The sequence below is a fragment of the Momordica charantia genome (genome assembly GCF_013281855.1).
Source record: "Momordica charantia cultivar OHB3-1 chromosome 6 unlocalized genomic scaffold, Mcharantia_2.0 BLBB01000006.1, whole genome shotgun sequence".
NCBI classification, from domain to species: domain Eukaryota; kingdom Viridiplantae; phylum Streptophyta; class Magnoliopsida; order Cucurbitales; family Cucurbitaceae; genus Momordica; species Momordica charantia.
The window spans coordinates 33,277,631-33,297,273 of NW_028275164.1; the positions used below are offsets into that span (position 1 = coordinate 33,277,631).

Here is a 19,643-nt window from a genome sequence, read left to right on the forward strand (position 1 = left end):
TGATTCATTTATTCAACTTGGGATGACTCATTACAGCAAAGAGCCATTCTAGTTGACTACCACATAACAAAGAGTAATTTGTCGGCTATAAATCTTCAAGGTTAAGGATTATTGCTTCTCAGAATTTATATTACCATGGACTGTTCTACCATCACTAAAACTCTAGAAGACGAAATCTTAATCAGTTTAAAAGTCCGTCTCAAATAAGGAATTACATGGCTTTGACAAAAAGGATGTGCAAATTCTCCAATCAAGAGAACTCTTCACGAGAACTATTTTGATTAGCTATGATTTGACTATTTTTCTCATACCAAAAGAAACTGAAATTGTGAATAGAACTCATTGGTTTCTCCTTCGAAAAACTGAGACATTATGAAAATGACAAATGGAGGGAGAACAAGTCAAAACCAGAGAAAGAGATAAACATATCCAGACAATATATGTTTTTTTTTAAAAGAAAGACTATTCACAGAGAATGGGAAAAAACCAAGAAAATAGATTGGACCCACTTATGTTTCAACTTCAAAGGTCGTCCATTCTGAAACCAGATCAAAACTCAAGGAAGAAGAAGAGATGGATGATTCTAGTCTGAAGATCTCAGCGGCTTTTCTCGCTTTCTTTGGTTTGTCCACTATGGTGGTGTGCGTTCCAAACACTGGAGTGAAGTCTGTTTTGTGCAACTCTGGAATATTCACGGGGGGCGATCCTTTTGCAGTGAGTCTGAGTTATGTTCTGGAAGAGTTGGGGAATTCAACTCCCAGCAGCAAGAAATATGATTTCTACAACATATCTCCTTACCCTAATGCCTTCGCTTACGGTCATGTTTCCTGTAACCAAAATCTGACAACCTCAGACTGCACCACTTGTCTTGGCGCTGCTAAGAGCAACATGTTGGGAACGTGTCAAATGAGAATTGGGGGTCGTGCGGTGCTCAATGACTGTGCAATTAGGTACGAGCAATACCCATTTGATGATTAAACGAAGACTCTTCAGTTTCAAACCATCCAAACATATGCGTTCTCTTCTATTCAATGGATCCCATCCAACTAGTGTGTGCGTGCTCAATCCTATCTTTTCTCTTTGAATTGCACTCGTTTCACTTCCTTGCAAGTTGTGTCTCTTTGTCTTATCTGGTCGGGATTCGGGATCGTGTTTTTCACTTTTTCTTTTTCAACTTTAAATGAAGATATCAGGACACCTGATTGGTGCTTTCCTGTGACATGATGTTCAGAAAGGCAATAAGTGTTGTGTGCGTTGTGTTAAACCAAAGCAAAGGACTCGAGTTTAACCTTGGAATTCTTGCAGTTAGTCTAAGAAACAGAATCTTGGAATTACATCTTAACATTTCAGAAATTAGACCAAAAACCGACACTTGTCCTCACTGAAGGGTGCCTAACCTCATTGCTTCGCTGAAAAATTGTTATTCAATAAATCTATTGACAATCTTATTTATTCTTCTCTGAACACTATGCCCAAATGGGTATGCAAAGACAGGAAGAAGGGCTTTACTGACAGAGCTCAGTCCTTCCTTTTTCTCCCAGAGGATGGACCACCCCTTCACAAAGCAATAAAAGGAAAGGAAAATATAAGTAGTATGACAGAGATGTTTTCTGAAAATTAAATAGGCTAACAGATTGTAGTTCTACAAGTACAAACCCAATTTACATCATATTTTTCGTCTCTTTTTATACACAGAAAGCATAGTGTAAAGATCAAGTTTTGTACAGTTCTCTTTCTAGATTTCCTTCTCCTATCCAGAAAACTTGTATCACTAAATGACATCTGAAACACTGTATACGAGTGAGGGTAAATCTCAATTATCAAGCTTGGGTCAAAAAAAAAAAACGCATACCAGAGGTTCTTCAATTCGATTTCTGACCCCTTGGGAAAACAAGTGCCTCAGCAGCCTATATCCAGCAACCAAGGGTGTGATCCTAGTTTGATGTCATGCCGCCAGCAACTTGTGGTTCGCCTGAATAATGCTTGGCAAATTGCAGCAAATACCAGCATGTGAAGTTGTGAACACTAGTAAATTTCACCCAAGGAAGAAATATTCTTTGCTTGGTAATTGAAAATGCTCAAGCCATGCTTTCCGAATGTGAAGTTAGGTTGTCATACTGAGTTTGGTTGACAACCAAGGAACCAATATCCAAAATCCTGCATTAATGTCACTCAAGGTTTCGTTGGAACTTGAGGACGAACGATGTCTCGCTTCATGAGAAGAGCATAAACAAGCTCATTCCAAGAATCAGGAACTCCAGGAAGACACCAGTGACTGCAGTCTTGATGGTGGAGAAAAGCGGGGCTAGTCTTTCCCCCAAGGTAATACACCGAAGGATGACCATCTTTTCTACTTAATGTCATGGTAGTCACATTCAACAAATCCAATTTCACCATTTGTGACTTGTTTGACCGCTCTGATAACACTTCTATAACCGTTTTAAAGTGAGTTCCCTGATAATCAAGTAATGACCCCAAATCAGGGAGCGTTTCTAAGTGACAACCACCACCAGCATTCCAATTACCGCCTCTGTAACATCAAGCATGACATCATGTTTTGTGTATCTATAATACGGCAAAACTTCAAAACTAGCAAATAGACGGTACTTTGCATGTTGAATGTTTATCATGAAATTGAAACTTTCCCACTGGTCATTTCCAATTTCTGATGTTCTCCAACTTGAAAAATGGAAAGAACTTAAAAAATTACTAATGCAAATTGTTATTGAACTTGAAAATTGCTAATGCAGAATGTTATTTGCAGGCGAAACCTTAAAATTGTTACTGTTGTTACTGAACTCAGTAATTGGAAGATAGATAAAATGACGTTGATCTGGTAACTATTAATGCAAAATGGTAGAGAAAGTATCCAAACTTGTGGCAACAAATTAAGATCCAAAGAGGAAAAGGATAAAAGGAATCTTTACTAGGCCAGAAAAAATGAAATAACAGCAAAAAAACAGCACCTGAAATGAACAGGAGAATAGGTTCGGAAAAGGACGTAAGTCTTGTTTGAGTTCACTTCTTTGCCTATCCAATCAATTACAGTCTGAATTGATTTTCTGAAAGCGTTACCAATGCTCATATTCATCTTCACCTCTTCCCCTTCTTGAAAGTAACAGCCCCTAAAATATTAAATTGAAAAAAAAAAAGAAAAAAACAGGATAATCAATCAATTTTTTATAACTTGAGCTACAATAGTTGCATTAGCAACACAGAGAATACATATACTCTAGAGATTTAAGCACTCGTTTTGTTAGTTGAGAACGAAAAATGGCTGGATAACCATTCTAAGGTTAGAGAAGTGTAAGAATCTTGATATAACACACAAACACAGCCTTATAGCATATAAAATGGGTAGAAAAAACAGAAATGGATCCATAAAATCAGAACGAAAACTTAAAGGCATTCTTTTAAGCTCATTTCTGTCTGTGTCTAATATGATCATGGTTCATCAGAACAAACTGCACGTAGAAAAGTATCACAGATTTTCCATTGCCAAGAAATCGGTCTAGATACAACCTTCTATCCACTACCAAATGCAAGATGCCAAGAACTGTATGCAACAACTATGAAATGAGAAACATACTGTAGTTTCTAAAACACTGAAGTAAATGTCTAAAATTTGTAGTGAACCAAAGAACATGCTGCTCTTTAGTTACTTGCTTTGAAGTAAAAGTTTATACCATATGATGCTTGAAAATAAGAGCTTTTCACTGTAAATCTATTTTATATTGAACCAAAGAACTAGAAGACTTAAATCTGTTGCAACCTCTGAAACGTTTTGAAGCAAAAGTCTATATCATATGATGCTTTGAGCATGCTGCACTTAAATCACTCGCTATTGGCTTCTATTACTAAGGATTAATGTGTTATTTTCCCTTTAATGAGACAGGAAATAGTTGTTTTGAACGCCAAATGAATGCAGCAAAAGGGGGGAGGAAAAGATATTCTCCCACTTCGACAAAGGAGTTACAAAAATGTTTTACAATCAACATGAATCAGAAAAAAGGAGTACGAATGACAATGGTAGATAAGGTATCAACTCAAAGCAAAGTGATAGGAATTAAAAAAAATCCATGTCCCGTTATTATCCATGAAATTATCATCTTTTATACCACACCAAAAAAAGAAAATGCATAATATATGATAACTTTCAAATCCTGTTTTTATGTTGATTCCTGGGATTGAATGCTAGACTATAAAGAATCATATATTAGGTTGTCTATTAAAAAGATCATATGGAAGAAATAATACTCTCGTATTGTCTTCTCATAGTTCCACCAATGTCCAGCATTGAGAATCAAGATATCTGCATCTCTCCACTGGTAAGAAATCCAGTCAATTTGATCCACTTTTAAAGTCATCTTCACTTCTTTTGGAGCATCTACTGGAGGATGTCCCTGAACAACAAGAAAGGGTGACCTGTAGTACTCAACAGTGCAGTTGAAGTCCTCAAACTTGAATACCAAGGACCCTGAGTGCTTTGTTATTGGGTTCCCATTCACCTCATAAACTAAACTTTTGTTGGAAATAGCAGAGGAGAGCATGCAGAGCATGGACTCCCATTGATTCCTCCCAATTGAATCACCAACAAATATAAGTCGCTGGTTACGTAACTTGTCTAACATCTTGCTCGCATCAAACCTGTTTCTCAAGAGAAGGTAATGAATATTATATTGTCAGATACTCACTGATCTGGTGCAGTCAAGAACAGAGTTCAAGAAAAAAAGCTGTTGAGCAGAATAATATTCAGTTGAAGTACCACACCTGGATGATTACTGAAAACATACTCAAAACGTATAAATGGCCAGAGAACAATACAAGCTGACCCTAACCTCTAACAAGAAATTCAATAGCTAATCAATGTAGATATAGCCCCTTAATTAAGAACATGAACAACTTAAATAATGAAAATATTAAAGACTCCCCACCCCCAAACGATCAATCAGTGAGACAACTTTAAGATGAAGAAGTATGTGCAAAAAGATAGGAATTTTATTTTGAACCCACCATTGATCAAATGTCCAAAACCAAACATACCCCTCGGGGGTGGGGGTAGGGAGGCGTAGTGGTTGCGAGTGAGATGATCAATAGTACAGAAGCAATCAATTATATATTATTTATGGTAAAAATGTGAAAGGATCCATCAAGAAAGCAGAACTTGAGGAAGTTTTCCCTTTCAACTGAGCTAATTAAAGCTATCTGAAATCCAAAAAGGAGAACCATTAACTGACAAAACTAGAACTCTTATGTAATAAGTATTGATAAAGGCCCATCTTACATGCAAATTCTACTGACTTCATAATTAACTAATTGAATTGAATGAAACGTACAAGCGGTTTAATTACCAAAAAGAATTTCGGAAGATTTCTGTTCAACTAAGCTACTTAGAGCTATCAGGAACGTAGAACACGCGTAATAGGAACTAAAAAGGTTTCTTCTATACGTTATCTTGGTTTCCAAACAAATATCTATAGTACGAAAAAAGAAACTAGAAACCTGGGCAAGTTGCAGTTTTTAGGTTGCCAACGCCACTTGGTATAGAAGACATCAAGCCTTCCTTTTTCATTACACCTGAAACCTTCGTCCAAAAATGAACAAGTTTGGGATTGGTACAGAGGGTAGCTGTCATCCCAAACCCAAGTCCCATCGAAAACATCACAACCATCCCCTCCTTCATCAAGGAATCCTGGCAGTGCATCCCCCACCATTGACGATGAAGAAGAAATACGCAAACCAAGCCAAGCAGTCCCACTATTACGAAGCCCACTGGCAATGGACCGGTAATCAAAGTAAAAGATGCCGCAAATGAACAAAATAGTGACGAAAAAGAAACCAAGAATTGCAAGGGAGGGCTCGAGAGGGTTCAAACGCTTGAATTTCCTAAAAAACTGTAAGTGGGTCATTGTGTTTTCTGGCGGAGGATTGCTCTTAGCCATTGTACTGTGATTAGGAGTCATGGTTGTGATACAGAAAGGCCCCGGAAGCAGCTCAAACGATGGATTTAACACACGAGTACAAAGACAGGTGGGTTTGGAGCGAAACGGTGGGGACTTCGAGTAAAAGTAAGCATTACTGGCGAAAGACAGGTCAGTGTTACGGATTTTGCTTCTTCGGGCAAGGGAAGTAATTCAAGCATTAAAATCTGAAAATACCTCTGATTTAATAGACATTATAGGACAGAGGTGTAGGCGGAGTTTGTAAGGGAGATAGTATCTGGGAGGGAACAAGCAAGTTACAAACTTACAAGTAGTTCACTTTACTCTGAGTTTGGAACAGAGGTCAATACATTGGATCGAGAGAGCTTGATGGAATCCTTCTGTTCACAAATCAAAAGAGTCGATAACAAAAAAGGCCATGAGCTGGAAAAAGGTCACTTTTGTGACTGCAAGAGAAGAAGGAATGAGAGACAAATGTGCAGTAGAAGAAGACGGAGAGATTGTTTAGGATGGTTTTAGAGTGGGGGTTTTGGAGATTGGAGTCGGCGATTAACTTGTCGGTACGCTACGTGCTGTCGTGGCGGCGGACTTGCCGGTAAAGTGGACAAGATTTTGGGCCCTTCAGGACAAATATACCGCGTGCGTGCCAAACATGGGTCCTTAAAATGGAACATACTTTGACCTTATTTTTCCACTTTTACTGCAAATTCAACTTACAATTTTGCAACAAATTTAAGGATTAAATTCTATAATACATCAATTTCTGACACTATTAATGCTCTCCATACTATACACATGCATTCTCTCTTACACCAAAACTCCACATAGACACTTCCTTTTATGAACTTCTCTACATATATCTCTGCCCACACTGTTTTTTCACCATTTCTTTTTATACATTTACATTCTTACATTTTTTTTTTTGAAGGCTACGGACTGTCTCTTACTAGTTACAAAGAAAGGGATAATTTTTTTGTCACCACAATCAATTAATTTGAAACTGAGGAATTATAGTATGAAAAGAGAAACTGAAGGCTTTTGCTTTAGAAGAAAAAGGCGTAGGACAAGGTTTCATATTAATTATTATTGCTTGTTCGCATCGAGAAGGTTCAAACGTAGAGGGCCACATGATTTGGGTGGATTATCCTCTTTTAAAAACTTTAGATTGATTACTACCACTCCAATTCAAACCAGAGTGCCCCACCACTCCCACTGCTCATTCCAAATTCCAATCCAAGTCTCCCTCTTTTCTGCTCCTCTCCATCTGGGTCTTATCATGCCTTGCTCCACTTCCACTACCATCTTCCTTTACTCTTCTTCCATCCTGCCACTGCCACCGCCACCGCCACCATCGATTTTGAACAGAAAGATAACATAAAGAGATAACAATGTGTCATGGACGGCCCACACAGAGAGAGAGAGAGAGATATGTAGCATGTTAAATTAAATTTGGGATGCCCTTGGGAAAGAAGAACACATGAGAAGACTCCAACTTGAATGCAAAATATAAGAGTCTTTTATGGGTGTTGGAATCCAGCTTTGCTAATGCTAATAAAACAAAGCCAACAGTGGAATTCTAGCCATTTCAGTTTTCATTTTGTCAAATATTGCCTGCCTGTATCACCATCAACGTTTAACCTCTCTCTATGATGGAGGCAGCCTCATCTCGTTCAACGAGTACGTGGTAAAAAACTTGGGCTGACAAGGACTCTATACAAAGATATAGAGTTACTTCCCCACCCAAATAAACACTAGATTAAGAAAATCAAAACAAATTTAAATAAAAGAAAAATCAACTGATTTATAGTACGTTGGTGAGCAAACAAACTGGGAACTCACAACTACGTGGTGCAAATAATCAACGGCCTTTGATTTCCACTATGGAATAACCCATAGGGTTCCTAACAGAGTACTCTACAGGTTTTGATTTCAAATCCAACACACAGAATGGGCTTTAAGCCACTGATAGATACCCGGTAAGGTGAATTCCTTATAGAACATTACGAAGAGGAAAGTAAAACGAAAACCAAGATGGTCCTCTCCTTCGACAATAATTGCACTTCAGGTCTAACGAGCGAGCTCAAGAGCCTCAGAAGCATTTTGCTATTGCAAAACCTTCACTTCCAGCAATTATGCATAGGCAACGCATTCACCTGGGTGACCTGATAATCTAAGACAAAAGCTAATTCTAAACTTCTCCAGCAGTCTGCTAAGTTTCCAACTAAAGCCAAAGGCACCCCTGGTTTGCCTTGGATTAAAAACACTGTTGAAAAAGGTTAAGATTTTAAGTTTTTAGAATTGAGAACTAATATACCAAAAAAGCTTAAATGAACATTTTTGCCCCTTCCTATGAAAATTTCACACCTTTGACCTCCACAATCCACATGGACAAAATTAAATCACGTGGTCGAGTAAACCTCATGTAAAGAAGTGTTTGAGATTTGAGAACATTTGATGGTCAACCGAGAATCATAGATAGGTCCCTCCCTTAAATATCTTTGTATGGGATGTATGATGAGTGAGAATGACAACTAACCAACCACATGCTAACCCAGCATCATTCATTTACCACACAAGGATGCGATACTCACTCCAAGACAAACCTACTGTACTGTCAACTTATACCAGAGAGTTCAAAGTGATGACCAAATTAGCAAACGGCTGAGCACAATAGTATGTAAAGAAGTCATAGTTGGCAAATAATATCCATAGTGTAGTGATTTCTTTATACTTTGCAAAAGTAGTAGAAAGCCGCATATAGCCTATCGTTGATCTGAAAAATGCACACCATTTGTATAATAAAACAGTAGGATACAAACACTTGACACTCTTTTATACATAATCATTTGTACAACTACTTGTGCTCTTGTTCCTCAGTTCGATCATGGATGGATCCTATTATATCCAAGTTGGTTCTATTCCATCCGACAATTGGTAGAGCTATAAAAACTGTTCAAATTGAACTGCTAACCATCAATCTTCGACTAATCTTTAGAGTTGCGATGAGTCATCTAGATCATGTGTGAAGTCGTATTAATCCATCTCACTACCATTTATCTTAAGGTCAACACCAACAATTGGGATGTGGCGATACATAATCAGCATCTAATGGCATTAAAAGCTAGTCAATATAATAAGTTTAGAGATTAAAAATGAATCTTGATATTAAAACCAAAGAAGGAGGATGCAACTGGTATCAATCAACCCCGGGTTGACCGTGCAGCTAGGCCACCGAAGAATGTTTCACAAAGATACATCATTATCCTGTCAAACACTCGGTTTTAGTCAGTTTTGTTACCTAATATAATTTGTCGGCAACTTTTTCCAACATTATGATGATATGGACAAGATCCATCACCCAACTAACATTTGATAGCATCTGATTTAATCATCAACTCTCTCGTGGCCACGATAGAATGTGATTTTCAACACAATATTTTTTTTTTTTTTTTGTTTCTACCAGTCTAATCAAATTTTATAAAGAGGGCGTTTCGCCTCTGAAATTTTGCAAATGAGAAACCCCATGAGCATAGCATCTGATTTAGTTAATTTCAAAACATAAATTTGCAACGCGAAGCTGCATTGTCAAAAACCCACCACATTGAACAAGGTTAACCACTTATTTCTCTTAAACCATTCCTCGAATACGCAACCCGCACATCCTCCAGCTACAGGCTTCTAGCTAGAGTTACAGGAGGTGGAAGTTGTGGAATTGATTAGGAATTCAAGCACATTCGGAAACGAGGAACCAGACTTTAGAAGCACTAATTATAAAAGCTGAAGGACTTCAATTGAATTTAAAATGGTCCAGTACTGACCTTATACGGTATGGAAATATGTAAGATTCCAGTTCTCATACACAAGATGACGGCGACAAACTACACTATTATCCGACTCTCTCGTACCTTCCAATTGCTAGTTTAAGCAGTGGTAGATTCATCGTCATCGGATGGCCTGTGATCAGATAGATTATCGACAAGGTCGTCGGGATCCCGAGTGGGATCAGACTTGTCCATGGCCGAGCGCGCCTTATCGAGGAAGGGCTTGAAAGCCATCTCTATGGCGAGCCAACCCAACGCTAAAGCTCCGAAGAGAACAAATGCTTGCTTGGTCCCGGACGGCTTTTTTCCCATTTTTCTTCTTGTGACTGAGTTCGCTAGGGCTAGGTCTCGCAGAAACCTTCCCTTGGCGTAGCGACGAAGAAAATGTTAGAAGCGGGAACCCATGAAACAAGGGTCAGTTAGTCCAAGGTCTTAAAACCACGGAAATTGTTATGAAGACCTAGTACAAATTTTTTTGGACTCGTGTGAGTGCGATGCCTATAAGTTTCTGAAATGAAAATAAAATAGATAATAATAATAATAATAATAACCCCTCTGCTTCCATTTAATCTGTTTATTTTCTATACTTTCATCCGTTCACATTGCATACCCATAAAGTAGAAGTAATACTCTCCAACATGTTTTTACACGATTTTTTATTTTAAAAAATGAAACCTACTTTTGAAATACAAGTCTTATTTCAACAACATAGGGGTGGGCTACAAAGTCTCGTGTGCTAAGTCTCAGTGAGGACATACTTTGAATTGATTAAACAGAGTCTTAATTTGCACTTCTCGAGTTCCCCCCTCTAAATCATAACGAAACAAATATCAATATAACACTACTCTAAGGACAGTAATGAGACACACAAGAACCATAAAACTGAAAACTCTCTTTCAATTGAATATGGAGCAGAGGGTTCACATAGTTAAGCTTCTCCTATTATTTGTACTTTCCATTATTTCCTTGCACCTGAACCAACTTCGAGGGGAACTTCAAGAACGGGCAGGACCAAAGCTGAAGCTTAGTGTTTAGAGTCTTACTAATATTTTGTCGATGGCAAGCATATGAAACAAGTTGATATTCATCGTAACCAACTCAACCACTGCATGATAACATCTTTCGGAGTTGAAAGTAAAAAAATGAGATAACAATCTAAACACATGGCTGAGTTTGATCACTGTGATGATATTAGAGTAAATCACTAATAGCGGAGGAAAAAAAACTAGATAGCATTGTAAAAATGATGAGATTGGACAGGGAATTGCTATACCACTTCTCCACGTCACTAAATTCATAAACTTTCCCTACAATACAAGTGTTTACACTACGGGACACAAAAATTGGAACAACTGCAACAAATCTAGCGTCCACGCCCACGACCACGACCACGGCCACGTCCCCGCCCACGTCCCAAAGGCCTTCCTACAGTTGCAGCAGAGTGGAGAAATATATCAGCAACATATATGATAATGAATGTGTATATAATTCAGTATAAAACAAATTGACTTGCAGGAAATGCCCATAAAGTATAGGCCAGAATGCAAGGACAATACATACCCGCAGTTGGTTTCTTGGGCTTGACCCTGGGTGTCTCTTCAACAAGTAAAGTCTCAAGATTCAAGCTGTCAGGTAGAATATAATATCTGATGTTGTTACCCCTCACACTTAAATGATCCATGGTAACTGGATTTTTCCCCTTCAGAGTAAGCTTCACAGCCTTCAAATGTGTATTCATGCTAATATCCACGCCTAAATAATACAAGAAAATCAACCCGTCAATGTCTTTTTTTTTTTTAATGAATGCAGTGTCCTTGAAGAGACCACATCTAAACTTAACAGCTGCAATGATGTGGTGCCAATCTCCGTGGTGGTCATCTAAATACCGCATGTTTTAGAAGTAATTGTTGAAAACAACTGAAACATGTAGCATAATCATGTAACTTAAATGCTTCTGTGGCCAGTTGCTCCTAGGTCCCAATCTCTAAAGGTCCTACTAGAACTTTGTGCACCAATGTAATGCTACTCTTTCGGCGTTTGCAGTTTGAGAGAAATTGGAGAAAATTTAAAGGGATCTACTCTAGCTCAGAGAGCGTTTAAGGTCCACACATCATCTAGGGGTCTTCTTTTTGAAGATTTTTGTAATTATGAGCATTTGCATATTTTTGCCCACTGGGAAGCCTTTTTGTAACCTCAGGTTTTATGGGATATCTCATTACCCTTCTTTTTTATATGCTCTTGTGATCTAATACATTCTCTGTTTCTTATCAACACAAAATTTAGATGCTACTATGTATCATGGTCAAAACAAGATTTTACAAGGCATAAGAGTATTATAGGTTGTTCAAGCATATTGTCTGCATTTAGACAGTTAAAGTCTCAAGTGAAATCCTCCAACAGAAAATGTAACAAACTAAAATTATGGCATTGAGTCTTAACTCTCCATAAAAACATCAAGTAAAGAAAGACGCTCACCATGAACAAATAACTAGTCTCATTAGTAGTGTAGAGATATACAAAATGCCCCCCACCCCCATAAATAGTTATGGAGATTCATCCATGGGGGAGGGTGATGGTTGGCATCTAAGGGGTGGAAGTGGAACCACAAGGATAGATGGCGAAACCTACACCAAAAGGTATTTCTCTTGTAATGGTGTACAACACATTCCTCCTTGGTGGCATTCCAAATGCAAGAAACCCCTTTATTAACTACAATCTTCTTATGATTAACTCTAATTGGAAATCTCTTCTATTGTAGCTCCTTTGGAAGAAGTTTTCTCTACCCGGCTTATTCTCTTTTGTTTATAATACAGTCTCTGTGATCCAAAAAAATCATAATTCACCAAATCTCATATTGGCTACACAACCCAAAATGCTGGAGTTCGGAAGAAGTTAATGTAATAACTCTGGGACTGAGTCCCTACTATGCTAGTGGAGGTGAAAAAAGGTTCAAGTTAAAGTTGAAGTATGTACACTTCAGGGGAAAGAGAAGGAACTGTTGGAGTCATTCGCTGCTGGTGTAGGAGTTTCCACAAAAAATGTGAGGAGACATTCTAAACATTTGTTTAGATTTACTGATATGTAATGGGATGAAAATAATGCATGTATATTAAGCATCATCAGTAGTATTATTTTTTTTCTCTTACATCCATGAGCGTCTGCTTCCACGTCAACTTGCGCATATCTCGACTAATCTCATGGGAGAACCGTCTGAGAAATTCATAAGTTATTAAACCCTAGGTAGGTGACGACTATGTTTTGAACTCATTCCCTCTATTAATAAAGGATTTAAAACAAATCCTGAGTTGCCATATCTTTTTGTTTTTGATAAGAAGTTACCATATTTCTTTATTAAAGATGAGAGGGAGGATGACACCCAGAAGGAAAGGAATTCAATTTCCTGAAAGGTACCCATGAGTTTAATACCATTTATTAAAATTAAAATTGGGAGCACGTTCGTGGTTCTCCGAGTGTGCACTTGCCAGAACCTTTTTGTTGGCTTTCACACCTACAAAATTGCCGGAACATATGTCGGGAGATATCCGTTGAGTAAGTTGCAAGAAATACGAGAGTTATACACGGGCGGATGACTGAACCTGGGAGTGACTTCGGGTAGCAATTTACTATTAGCCACCGCAAGAAAACAGGCACACGTAGTTTCTAAAGAAAGATCAAGATTAGAAGTTTAGCAGCAATCTTGCAGATAGAAATCTACGTAGTCCAAGGTTATCAAGACTAGAGAGCAGATGGTATATCATGAACCACTCGAAATTGACAGTAACAATCGAAGTTCCAATTATCCCTTTGGACTGAAATGTTCTACAACTTCCAATGATAAAGGGATATAGAGCATAAAACAGAACGGCAGTTGAAGTTTAATAAATGCTCTGCCCGCAAGTCTCTAAATCTAGGGTTTAACAAGACCAAGAAAGTGTTTATGCAGTGAGCGTGTTTGTGAGAAAAAGAGAGATTGAGACCTGTGATAGTGCCATGGACAACAGTTCCATTTTTGAGTTCGATTGAGACGGTCTCATTGTTGAGCTTCATCAAAAACCTGCGGATACATCAAGATCAAGACCAAGTTTCTAAACATAAAAGCGACCATTCAACGTTGTGAACAAGATCGAGACGGAAGAGTCTCCCAGAAGAATAAAAGGAAACGAAAGAAAAGCGCATACCTGACGAGCTTCATGATAACAGAGGAAACACACAATGTAGGGCTTCAAACTTCAGACAGAGAAACGAAGCGGGAGACGAGGAAATATGTACGTGCTGCGGTGTGTAAGAATTAGCAATTTGACAAAGTAGATGGGGGTATAAATGAAAATAAAAAGAATAAAAGGATGGAAAATGAAATGACACTCCTACCCCTACCCAAGCTTATAAAACAAAAAAAGAAAAAGAAGTGGGCCTGTCGTGGTATTACGTACTGGTTTGCCGGCCCGGAACCAGCACGTAGGTAGAAGTAGAACTAGCTACCCGCGTCGTTCCCTCAACTCTCTCTCTGTCTCTGCTCTGCTCTGCTCTGCTGTTGGCTGTTGCCATTTTCCTCTCGTCTTTCCCTTCAGACCCTCGTCTTCCCGGTTTCACCATTGTTATCCGTGAGGCCCCTTTCTTTCCATCGTTATGTTTTTTACATCTTTTTTTCTCGTTGCGTAACATTAGCATTGTGTAATAGCTGCACACCACATCTTTGTTTGTAGTAGTAATAAATCTTAGTTGAATCCTTTTTAAACATCGATGAGGAAGTTGGACCTAGTTATATGGTGGTGCTGGATTTTACATTCGCTCAACGCTCCAACTCTGTATTTCCCCCAACTTTCTCATGGTTCAATCAGATGAGTATTTTGGTGTCTTTTTTCTGCGTGGTAATCGCGGTGTTTTATGTTTTCAGCTTTCCGATTCAGAAAGTTTAAAAAATGAAGTCCTGATGCTTAGTTGCATTTTCCTTCGTTTCAGTTCTAGTTGAAGACCTGTTACTTAGAACCTGTCTTTCTTTTCCTTGTTTGTTTATTTTCTCCATCTGGGCACTGGTTATGGTAGTGATTAACTTTAACATTTCTTCCTCTGTGCTTTGCTAATTTTTCCTCTTGATTTTCCCTTTTTCTTTTCTTAAAGCTTCTATGCGACCCATATTGCTATTTGTCGGTGACTTTGCTTCCAGCATCTTCTTTAGTGTAGCTATGCCCTGCCGCGTTCTTTTTCTTCATGAAAACCCGGCCCCTACGTTTTCTAGTTAACATCATACTTCCGAAGAAATGGAAAATATGGGGAAAATGCTCATTTCATAAGTTCTTGTGGCGATGAATTTTCAAAGACCTCTTGGTTGGTACTCAGGTAGGATCAATGTACTTTGCGACTTATGTGGAGTTGGTCTAGGTTCAAGTTCCATAGAATGGGTTGGTCTAAGGTGAGACATTTATGCGTCCAAGAATTTCCAGGTCTCTGTAATCGATTACTAGTTTCCTCTTAATTGCTCAAACAATGGTGACTTCAGACAATTCATTCTTCTCGGTTGTATTAATTTTAGGATGAATTGACTTTTTGAAGCATCTTTAAGACATTCTAAGCAAGCATTAGCTTCCTAGTTTAGTTGTAGCAGTACTGAAGCGTGGCCAGTTATTGTTTTATTCTTGTTTTAAGTATTTCAGTTTCAGGACTGACTCATTTTGACTTGTTAAGGTTAGAAGTCACGACCCAGGTAAAATGGAAGGACAAAATGGCTGCAACAACTCTGTACAAATTCTCTCAGTGAAACTTGGTGCGAATGTCAACATTGTTTCCCGTGTACCAGGAGATTGTACAAACCATCACCATGTTTTACCTGCTGATAGGAGTGTAAACCAAACCAACTTCCCCCTCTTAACTGAGTGGACACAAAATGTGAAAACAACTCCCACCTTTGTTGAGTTTATTGCTGAAACTTCAAACTTTTCTAGAAAGGCGTCTACCAAAGAGATGTTAGCAAACGTTCCTTTCAGTACTATTGAAGCTGTTGATGGAGTCTCTGAGATTCATGGAGAATTTTCATACAATCATCCCACAGGTTCAGACAGTTCGAAACCTACCGATTCACGCAAGGTAAAGTCGATCAGTGCCAAGCTTAACCTATATGCAAATGTCACCAGCGTTACTGTCTGAAGTCAATATAGATCTTGTAAACATAAGGATATAGGCAAATATCACCTCAGGTTCTCTGCTTTCAGTTTTGCGCTGTATGTAAATTAACCATATTTGTAGCTTAATCAATATTTATTGGCTAATGTCACCTCAGGTGCTCTGCTTTCAGTTTTGGGCACAATGTATGTTAACCATATTTGCAGCTTAATCAATATTTCTTACTCGATTACTCCACTGTCTGTATTTTTCCATTTTATCCTAATAAGTGCCTTTCCGAGCAGAACAAGGCACCAGGTATACTATCCAAACCACGTTCCAGTTCATCAAGTCGAAGAGGCTATTCAACTGATCGCGTAAGCCAAACCCCTTCTGGTTAAACGCCTAAATTTTTCTGTTACAATGCTTACTTAGAAAAGGAGCAGAAATGTGAAACCATAAGTGTGAAATATAAACAAACCAATGTTATTTAATCATCCGAAGTGAAGACACAAATTAGTGGTGATTCCATTCTATTTATTTAATTATTTATAATTTTACTTTTAACAGTTAACAGGACTGGATGTTATCCCTTGGGGCCAAGTTAACCTGTTTAACATACCTTCTTATTTCAGCAACGCAGGATAAGGATAGCTGAAAGACTTGAAGCATTGCAGGAACTTCTTCCTCAGTCTTCAAAGGTAAACTTGTGTGTCATTATGCCATAGACTAGCATGAACTTTTATAAGGAATAAGTGCAGGAGCAAAATTCCAAAAGATCTTCAAAGCACTTGCTTGAAACTGTTCAATATTTATCATTGTACAAATGCAATGAGTAGACATGTTTGAACCATTCGGCTGTCAAAGGATGAAAGTGATTGAATGCTTTATCTCTTGAACTTTCCATTTCTCTACCCGCAGTATAGGCTGACTATTTCTTTAAATCCATTTTAATTTTGGTTTTTAAGGGAAATCAAGCATCTGTTTTGGATGATGTTATTGACCACGTAAAGCACTTACAGCTTCAAATAAAGGTAGGCGGCCTGGCTTTTGCTCTGTTTTGCACGTTATAGGGTGCTTTACAGTTTGGGGAAATCATATTTGTGTAATTCTGATCCATATGTTGGTAAGACTCTCTTTGTAGCTTGTTGGCTTCTTGGGTCTTCTTAGCCCATTCGAAGGGATGTTGGTGAGAGAGAGAGATCCATATGGTGGTAATGTTGATAAGAATTTGCGTCAACAGTGTTGAAGATGTTTAATATATCATTTCTGGATTTAATCTTTTGAATCGTATGAGCGTCAATCTGAAATATTGGGGACTTGTAAAGAGATATAGTTAGCTATTAACTAGTAGGAATAGTGCGGCATGTCGTTGAGAAATAAGGGCCAGCTATATTGTCTTTTGCTTGTAGAGGCCACCCAAAGACTATATCATCTATAGCAGAGCAAGTTAAAGCTTAAGATGCTTGTTTACTATGTTTTTGTTGTAGTTATAGTGTAAATAGTTCTATAAGCAGACCAATACTGTGAAATATCTTAACATATAATGATAGAGTGATGTTGTGGGTGTGGAAGAGACTAAGGGCCTAAAGCATCTATACGGTCATGCAGGACTTGAGTCAGAGCAAACTAGGAGGAGAATCATCTTCTGAGCCTTTTAGATTCGTTGAGGTATCAACACATACTTGGTTTTAACGTTTCATTTTCATTTTTCTCTTGGGAAGTTCGTTCAGCAGTACTCGTGTAGGGTTTTCTAGTATTCTTTACATATTTCAATATTTTTGGATGAAAAATAGAAGCTCCTGTATCATTGTTTTTTGGTAGGGATATGGTCACTACATGAGCCATCAAGAGATGCAGGGCGAACCACTTGAGGAGATGGTGGGAAAACTGCTGGAAGTTGACCCGTCAGCTGCAGCTCAGCTACTGGAGAACAAGGGCCTGTTTTTGATGCCCATGGATTTTGCTGAAGGATCATGCTGAACCGTATAATCAACCTGAACATTCTTATCATCTTATGTGCAACAATTCTGCTTCTGCTTTATTAAGTATGTAGGCCTTGTTAATGAACCGAAAGAACAGGTACCAGGTACGGCCTTGGTAACACTGAAAAAAAATAGTTATGTTGATCTGTAGCATCCAGTTGAAGTTGGAAAAGACCATGCAAGTGAGATGGAGGAATATCATAGCAATGTAGTTTTTGACACTCCATTTATTATCTCTTATATTCCGACCAAACTTGCACACATTACATTGTCATATGCCTGAAACTTAGCTTGTACGTGCTGAGAAGCTACAGAGAACGAATACAAAGTCAACTATATATGATGCATGACACCAAAACCTTTTGTCATACGTAATGTATAGAAGAAAATATATAAAAGATGGGCATTAGTAATCACCGTCTCTTGCTCCCTTACCCCATTGAGTCAAATAAATTGAGATGCGATCATAGAAGCGATGGAGCACCACTCTAACTCTTGGTGTGTAAAAATTGTAGTTGATGGAGTGGCAATTGGCAATATATGCAATTAGTTTTTATATTTTTCTAATTAGTTAGATGCAATGTGAGATCCTCTTATGCGTGTAGGAAAATTTCTTTAAGATATTTGAATCAATTCTTAAAAGCTGCTTTTTGTTAATTCAGTTTGGGAATTAAGAAAGTCAATTGGGTGGTTGATTCACCAACTCACTAAATTTGATTGATTGTTGTTCAATGTTGATATGGTAGTTAGGATTAATGCATTGGGAAAGAGAAGTGAGAAGGGTGTGTAAATGATGATGTGATAGCATTCGGCATTTGTATCTTAATTCTCATGCAATTACTCTCCTTCTTCATTTTGGGCCACTTTAGCCCACGTATCTAAGTTTCGCCCCAATTCCAATGGGCTAACATGACTGCGATTGTTTATTTATTTGTTTTAAATAAAAAAAATTATATTCTCGAAAAGAAAGATAAACTGGAGTTTCGTTAGTTATCATCTTCATCACTAATAAAATTGACATGGAAAATTTGAATTACATATTCGAGGGCGAGAAATGAGTAGAAACTAGAAACATAAAAATGTATTTATTAATTGCGATGAATAAAGCCAGGCTACGTGTTCCGAAATGTGTAATTGAACACGCAAAGTGGTGTGCTTCAAATCTTGATTCGTCCATTGCACGAGTAAGTGACAATGCAATCATCTGTGATGGCGACGGTAAATGCATGAGAGGGTCGAATCAGGAAGTTGGCCAAGTGAATTAATGCGTCACACACGCATTCGCTATCCACCTCCCTCGCCCATCGACAACATTCCTCTGCCACCGGTGAGTGGGTGTGGTGGCGGCGCCTATGGTGGTGTTGGTGCTGATGGCCGTGCCCGTGCCCGTGCCCGTGCCCGTGCCCGTGCCCGTGTCCATCCTCATCCACCGGCGAAGGAGGCGGAAGAATTGGAATGGGTTCTGGGTTCAAAGGCAGCCTCGCACATGCATAGCTCGCCAGTGCAAATTGTGAAGAACATAGAGGACGTGGAGGCAACAACGGCGACGGCTGTGACCATGCTTGCCCCTCCATTTGGGGTATCAGAACTAAAACACACAATGCTGCTAATAGGTGAGCAATTTTGAACCTCCCCATCTGTTTCCGATTGTAACACAACTCAGTCACTTTTGTTTCTTGACTTTGTCGGCGGTTGGTTCATTCTATTTATATAGAACCCAGCATCTCAAGGGGTCGGTTAATTCTAATTGGTTTTCTTGTTGTGGGGTATATGAAAATGGTAAAAGGATAGAACTGATA

General features: G+C 38.5%; 6 protein-coding genes and 1 long non-coding RNA gene across 16 annotated transcripts; 2 read left to right on the plus strand and 5 right to left on the minus strand.

Annotated features, from left to right (window-relative positions):
- Window positions 1-399: 399 nt before the first annotated feature.
- On the minus strand, window positions 400-9,572 carry LOC111022713 (protein trichome birefringence-like 10). 8 transcript variants are annotated; one of them, XM_088125780.1, is made up of 7 exons: window positions 5,503-7,252; window positions 4,509-4,647; window positions 4,258-4,403; window positions 2,967-3,125; window positions 1,853-2,530; window positions 1,398-1,555; window positions 400-1,213 (listed from the first exon to the last, which is right to left on the minus strand). In XM_088125780.1, the coding sequence occupies exons 1-5, from the start codon at window positions 5,961-5,963 to the stop codon at window positions 2,173-2,175; spliced, it is 1,263 nt and encodes a 420-aa protein (XP_087981906.1). In that variant the 5' UTR covers window positions 5,964-7,252; the 3' UTR covers window positions 400-1,213; window positions 1,398-1,555; window positions 1,853-2,172. The 8 variants fall into 8 exon arrangements, with proteins under 8 accessions (XP_087981906.1, XP_087981904.1, XP_087981900.1 ...); XM_088125778.1 differs by having other exon boundaries at window positions 400-874; window positions 964-1,213; window positions 4,258-4,647; window positions 5,503-7,241; XM_088125774.1 differs by having other exon boundaries at window positions 4,258-4,647; window positions 5,503-7,241.
- On the plus strand, window positions 574-1,234 carry LOC148211103 (antifungal protein ginkbilobin-like protein). The gene has a single exon (XM_088125781.1). It carries the CDS (start codon window positions 574-576, stop codon window positions 976-978), a length of 405 nt encoding a protein of 134 aa, XP_087981907.1. The 3' UTR covers window positions 979-1,234.
- A 138-nt stretch (window positions 9,573-9,710) lies between the features above and the next one.
- LOC111022685 (outer envelope membrane protein 7) lies at window positions 9,711-10,213 on the minus strand. The gene has a single exon (XM_022299894.2). It carries the CDS (start codon window positions 10,073-10,075, stop codon window positions 9,863-9,865), a length of 213 nt encoding a protein of 70 aa, XP_022155586.1. The 5' UTR covers window positions 10,076-10,213; the 3' UTR covers window positions 9,711-9,862.
- Window positions 10,214-10,919: 706 nt separating this feature from the next.
- On the minus strand, window positions 10,920-14,096 carry LOC111022752 (small nuclear ribonucleoprotein SmD1b). The gene is made up of 4 exons (XM_022299984.2): window positions 13,942-14,096; window positions 13,741-13,817; window positions 11,324-11,515; window positions 10,920-11,188 (listed from the first exon to the last, which is right to left on the minus strand). The coding sequence occupies exons 1-4, from the start codon at window positions 13,953-13,955 to the stop codon at window positions 11,127-11,129; spliced, it is 345 nt and encodes a 114-aa protein (XP_022155676.1). The 5' UTR covers window positions 13,956-14,096; the 3' UTR covers window positions 10,920-11,126.
- LOC148211104 (uncharacterized) lies at window positions 13,134-13,734 on the minus strand. The gene is made up of 2 exons (XR_015791739.1): window positions 13,360-13,734; window positions 13,134-13,271 (listed from the first exon to the last, which is right to left on the minus strand). It is a non-coding gene; the product is annotated as an uncharacterized LOC148211104 (long non-coding RNA).
- A 111-nt stretch (window positions 14,097-14,207) lies between the features above and the next one.
- LOC111022673 (uncharacterized) lies at window positions 14,208-18,070 on the plus strand. Of its 3 annotated transcripts, none has more exons than XM_022299867.2 (7): window positions 14,208-14,364; window positions 15,446-15,844; window positions 16,165-16,236; window positions 16,495-16,560; window positions 16,828-16,893; window positions 17,471-17,530; window positions 17,684-18,070. In XM_022299867.2, exons 2-7 carry the CDS (start codon window positions 15,470-15,472, stop codon window positions 17,840-17,842), a joined length of 798 nt encoding a protein of 265 aa, XP_022155559.1. In that variant the 5' UTR covers window positions 14,208-14,364; window positions 15,446-15,469; the 3' UTR covers window positions 17,843-18,070. The 3 variants fall into 3 exon arrangements, with proteins under 3 accessions (XP_022155559.1, XP_022155558.1, XP_022155561.1); XM_022299866.2 differs by lacking the exon at window positions 14,208-14,364 and adding an exon at window positions 14,418-14,631; XM_022299869.2 differs by lacking the exon at window positions 14,208-14,364 and adding an exon at window positions 14,882-15,100.
- Window positions 18,071-18,858: 788 nt separating this feature from the next.
- LOC111022709 (uncharacterized) lies at window positions 18,859-19,454 on the minus strand. The gene has a single exon (XM_022299927.2). The coding sequence runs from the start codon at window positions 19,416-19,418 to the stop codon at window positions 19,002-19,004; it is 417 nt and encodes a 138-aa protein (XP_022155619.2). The 5' UTR covers window positions 19,419-19,454; the 3' UTR covers window positions 18,859-19,001.
- Between the last annotated feature and the right edge of the window lie 189 nt (window positions 19,455-19,643).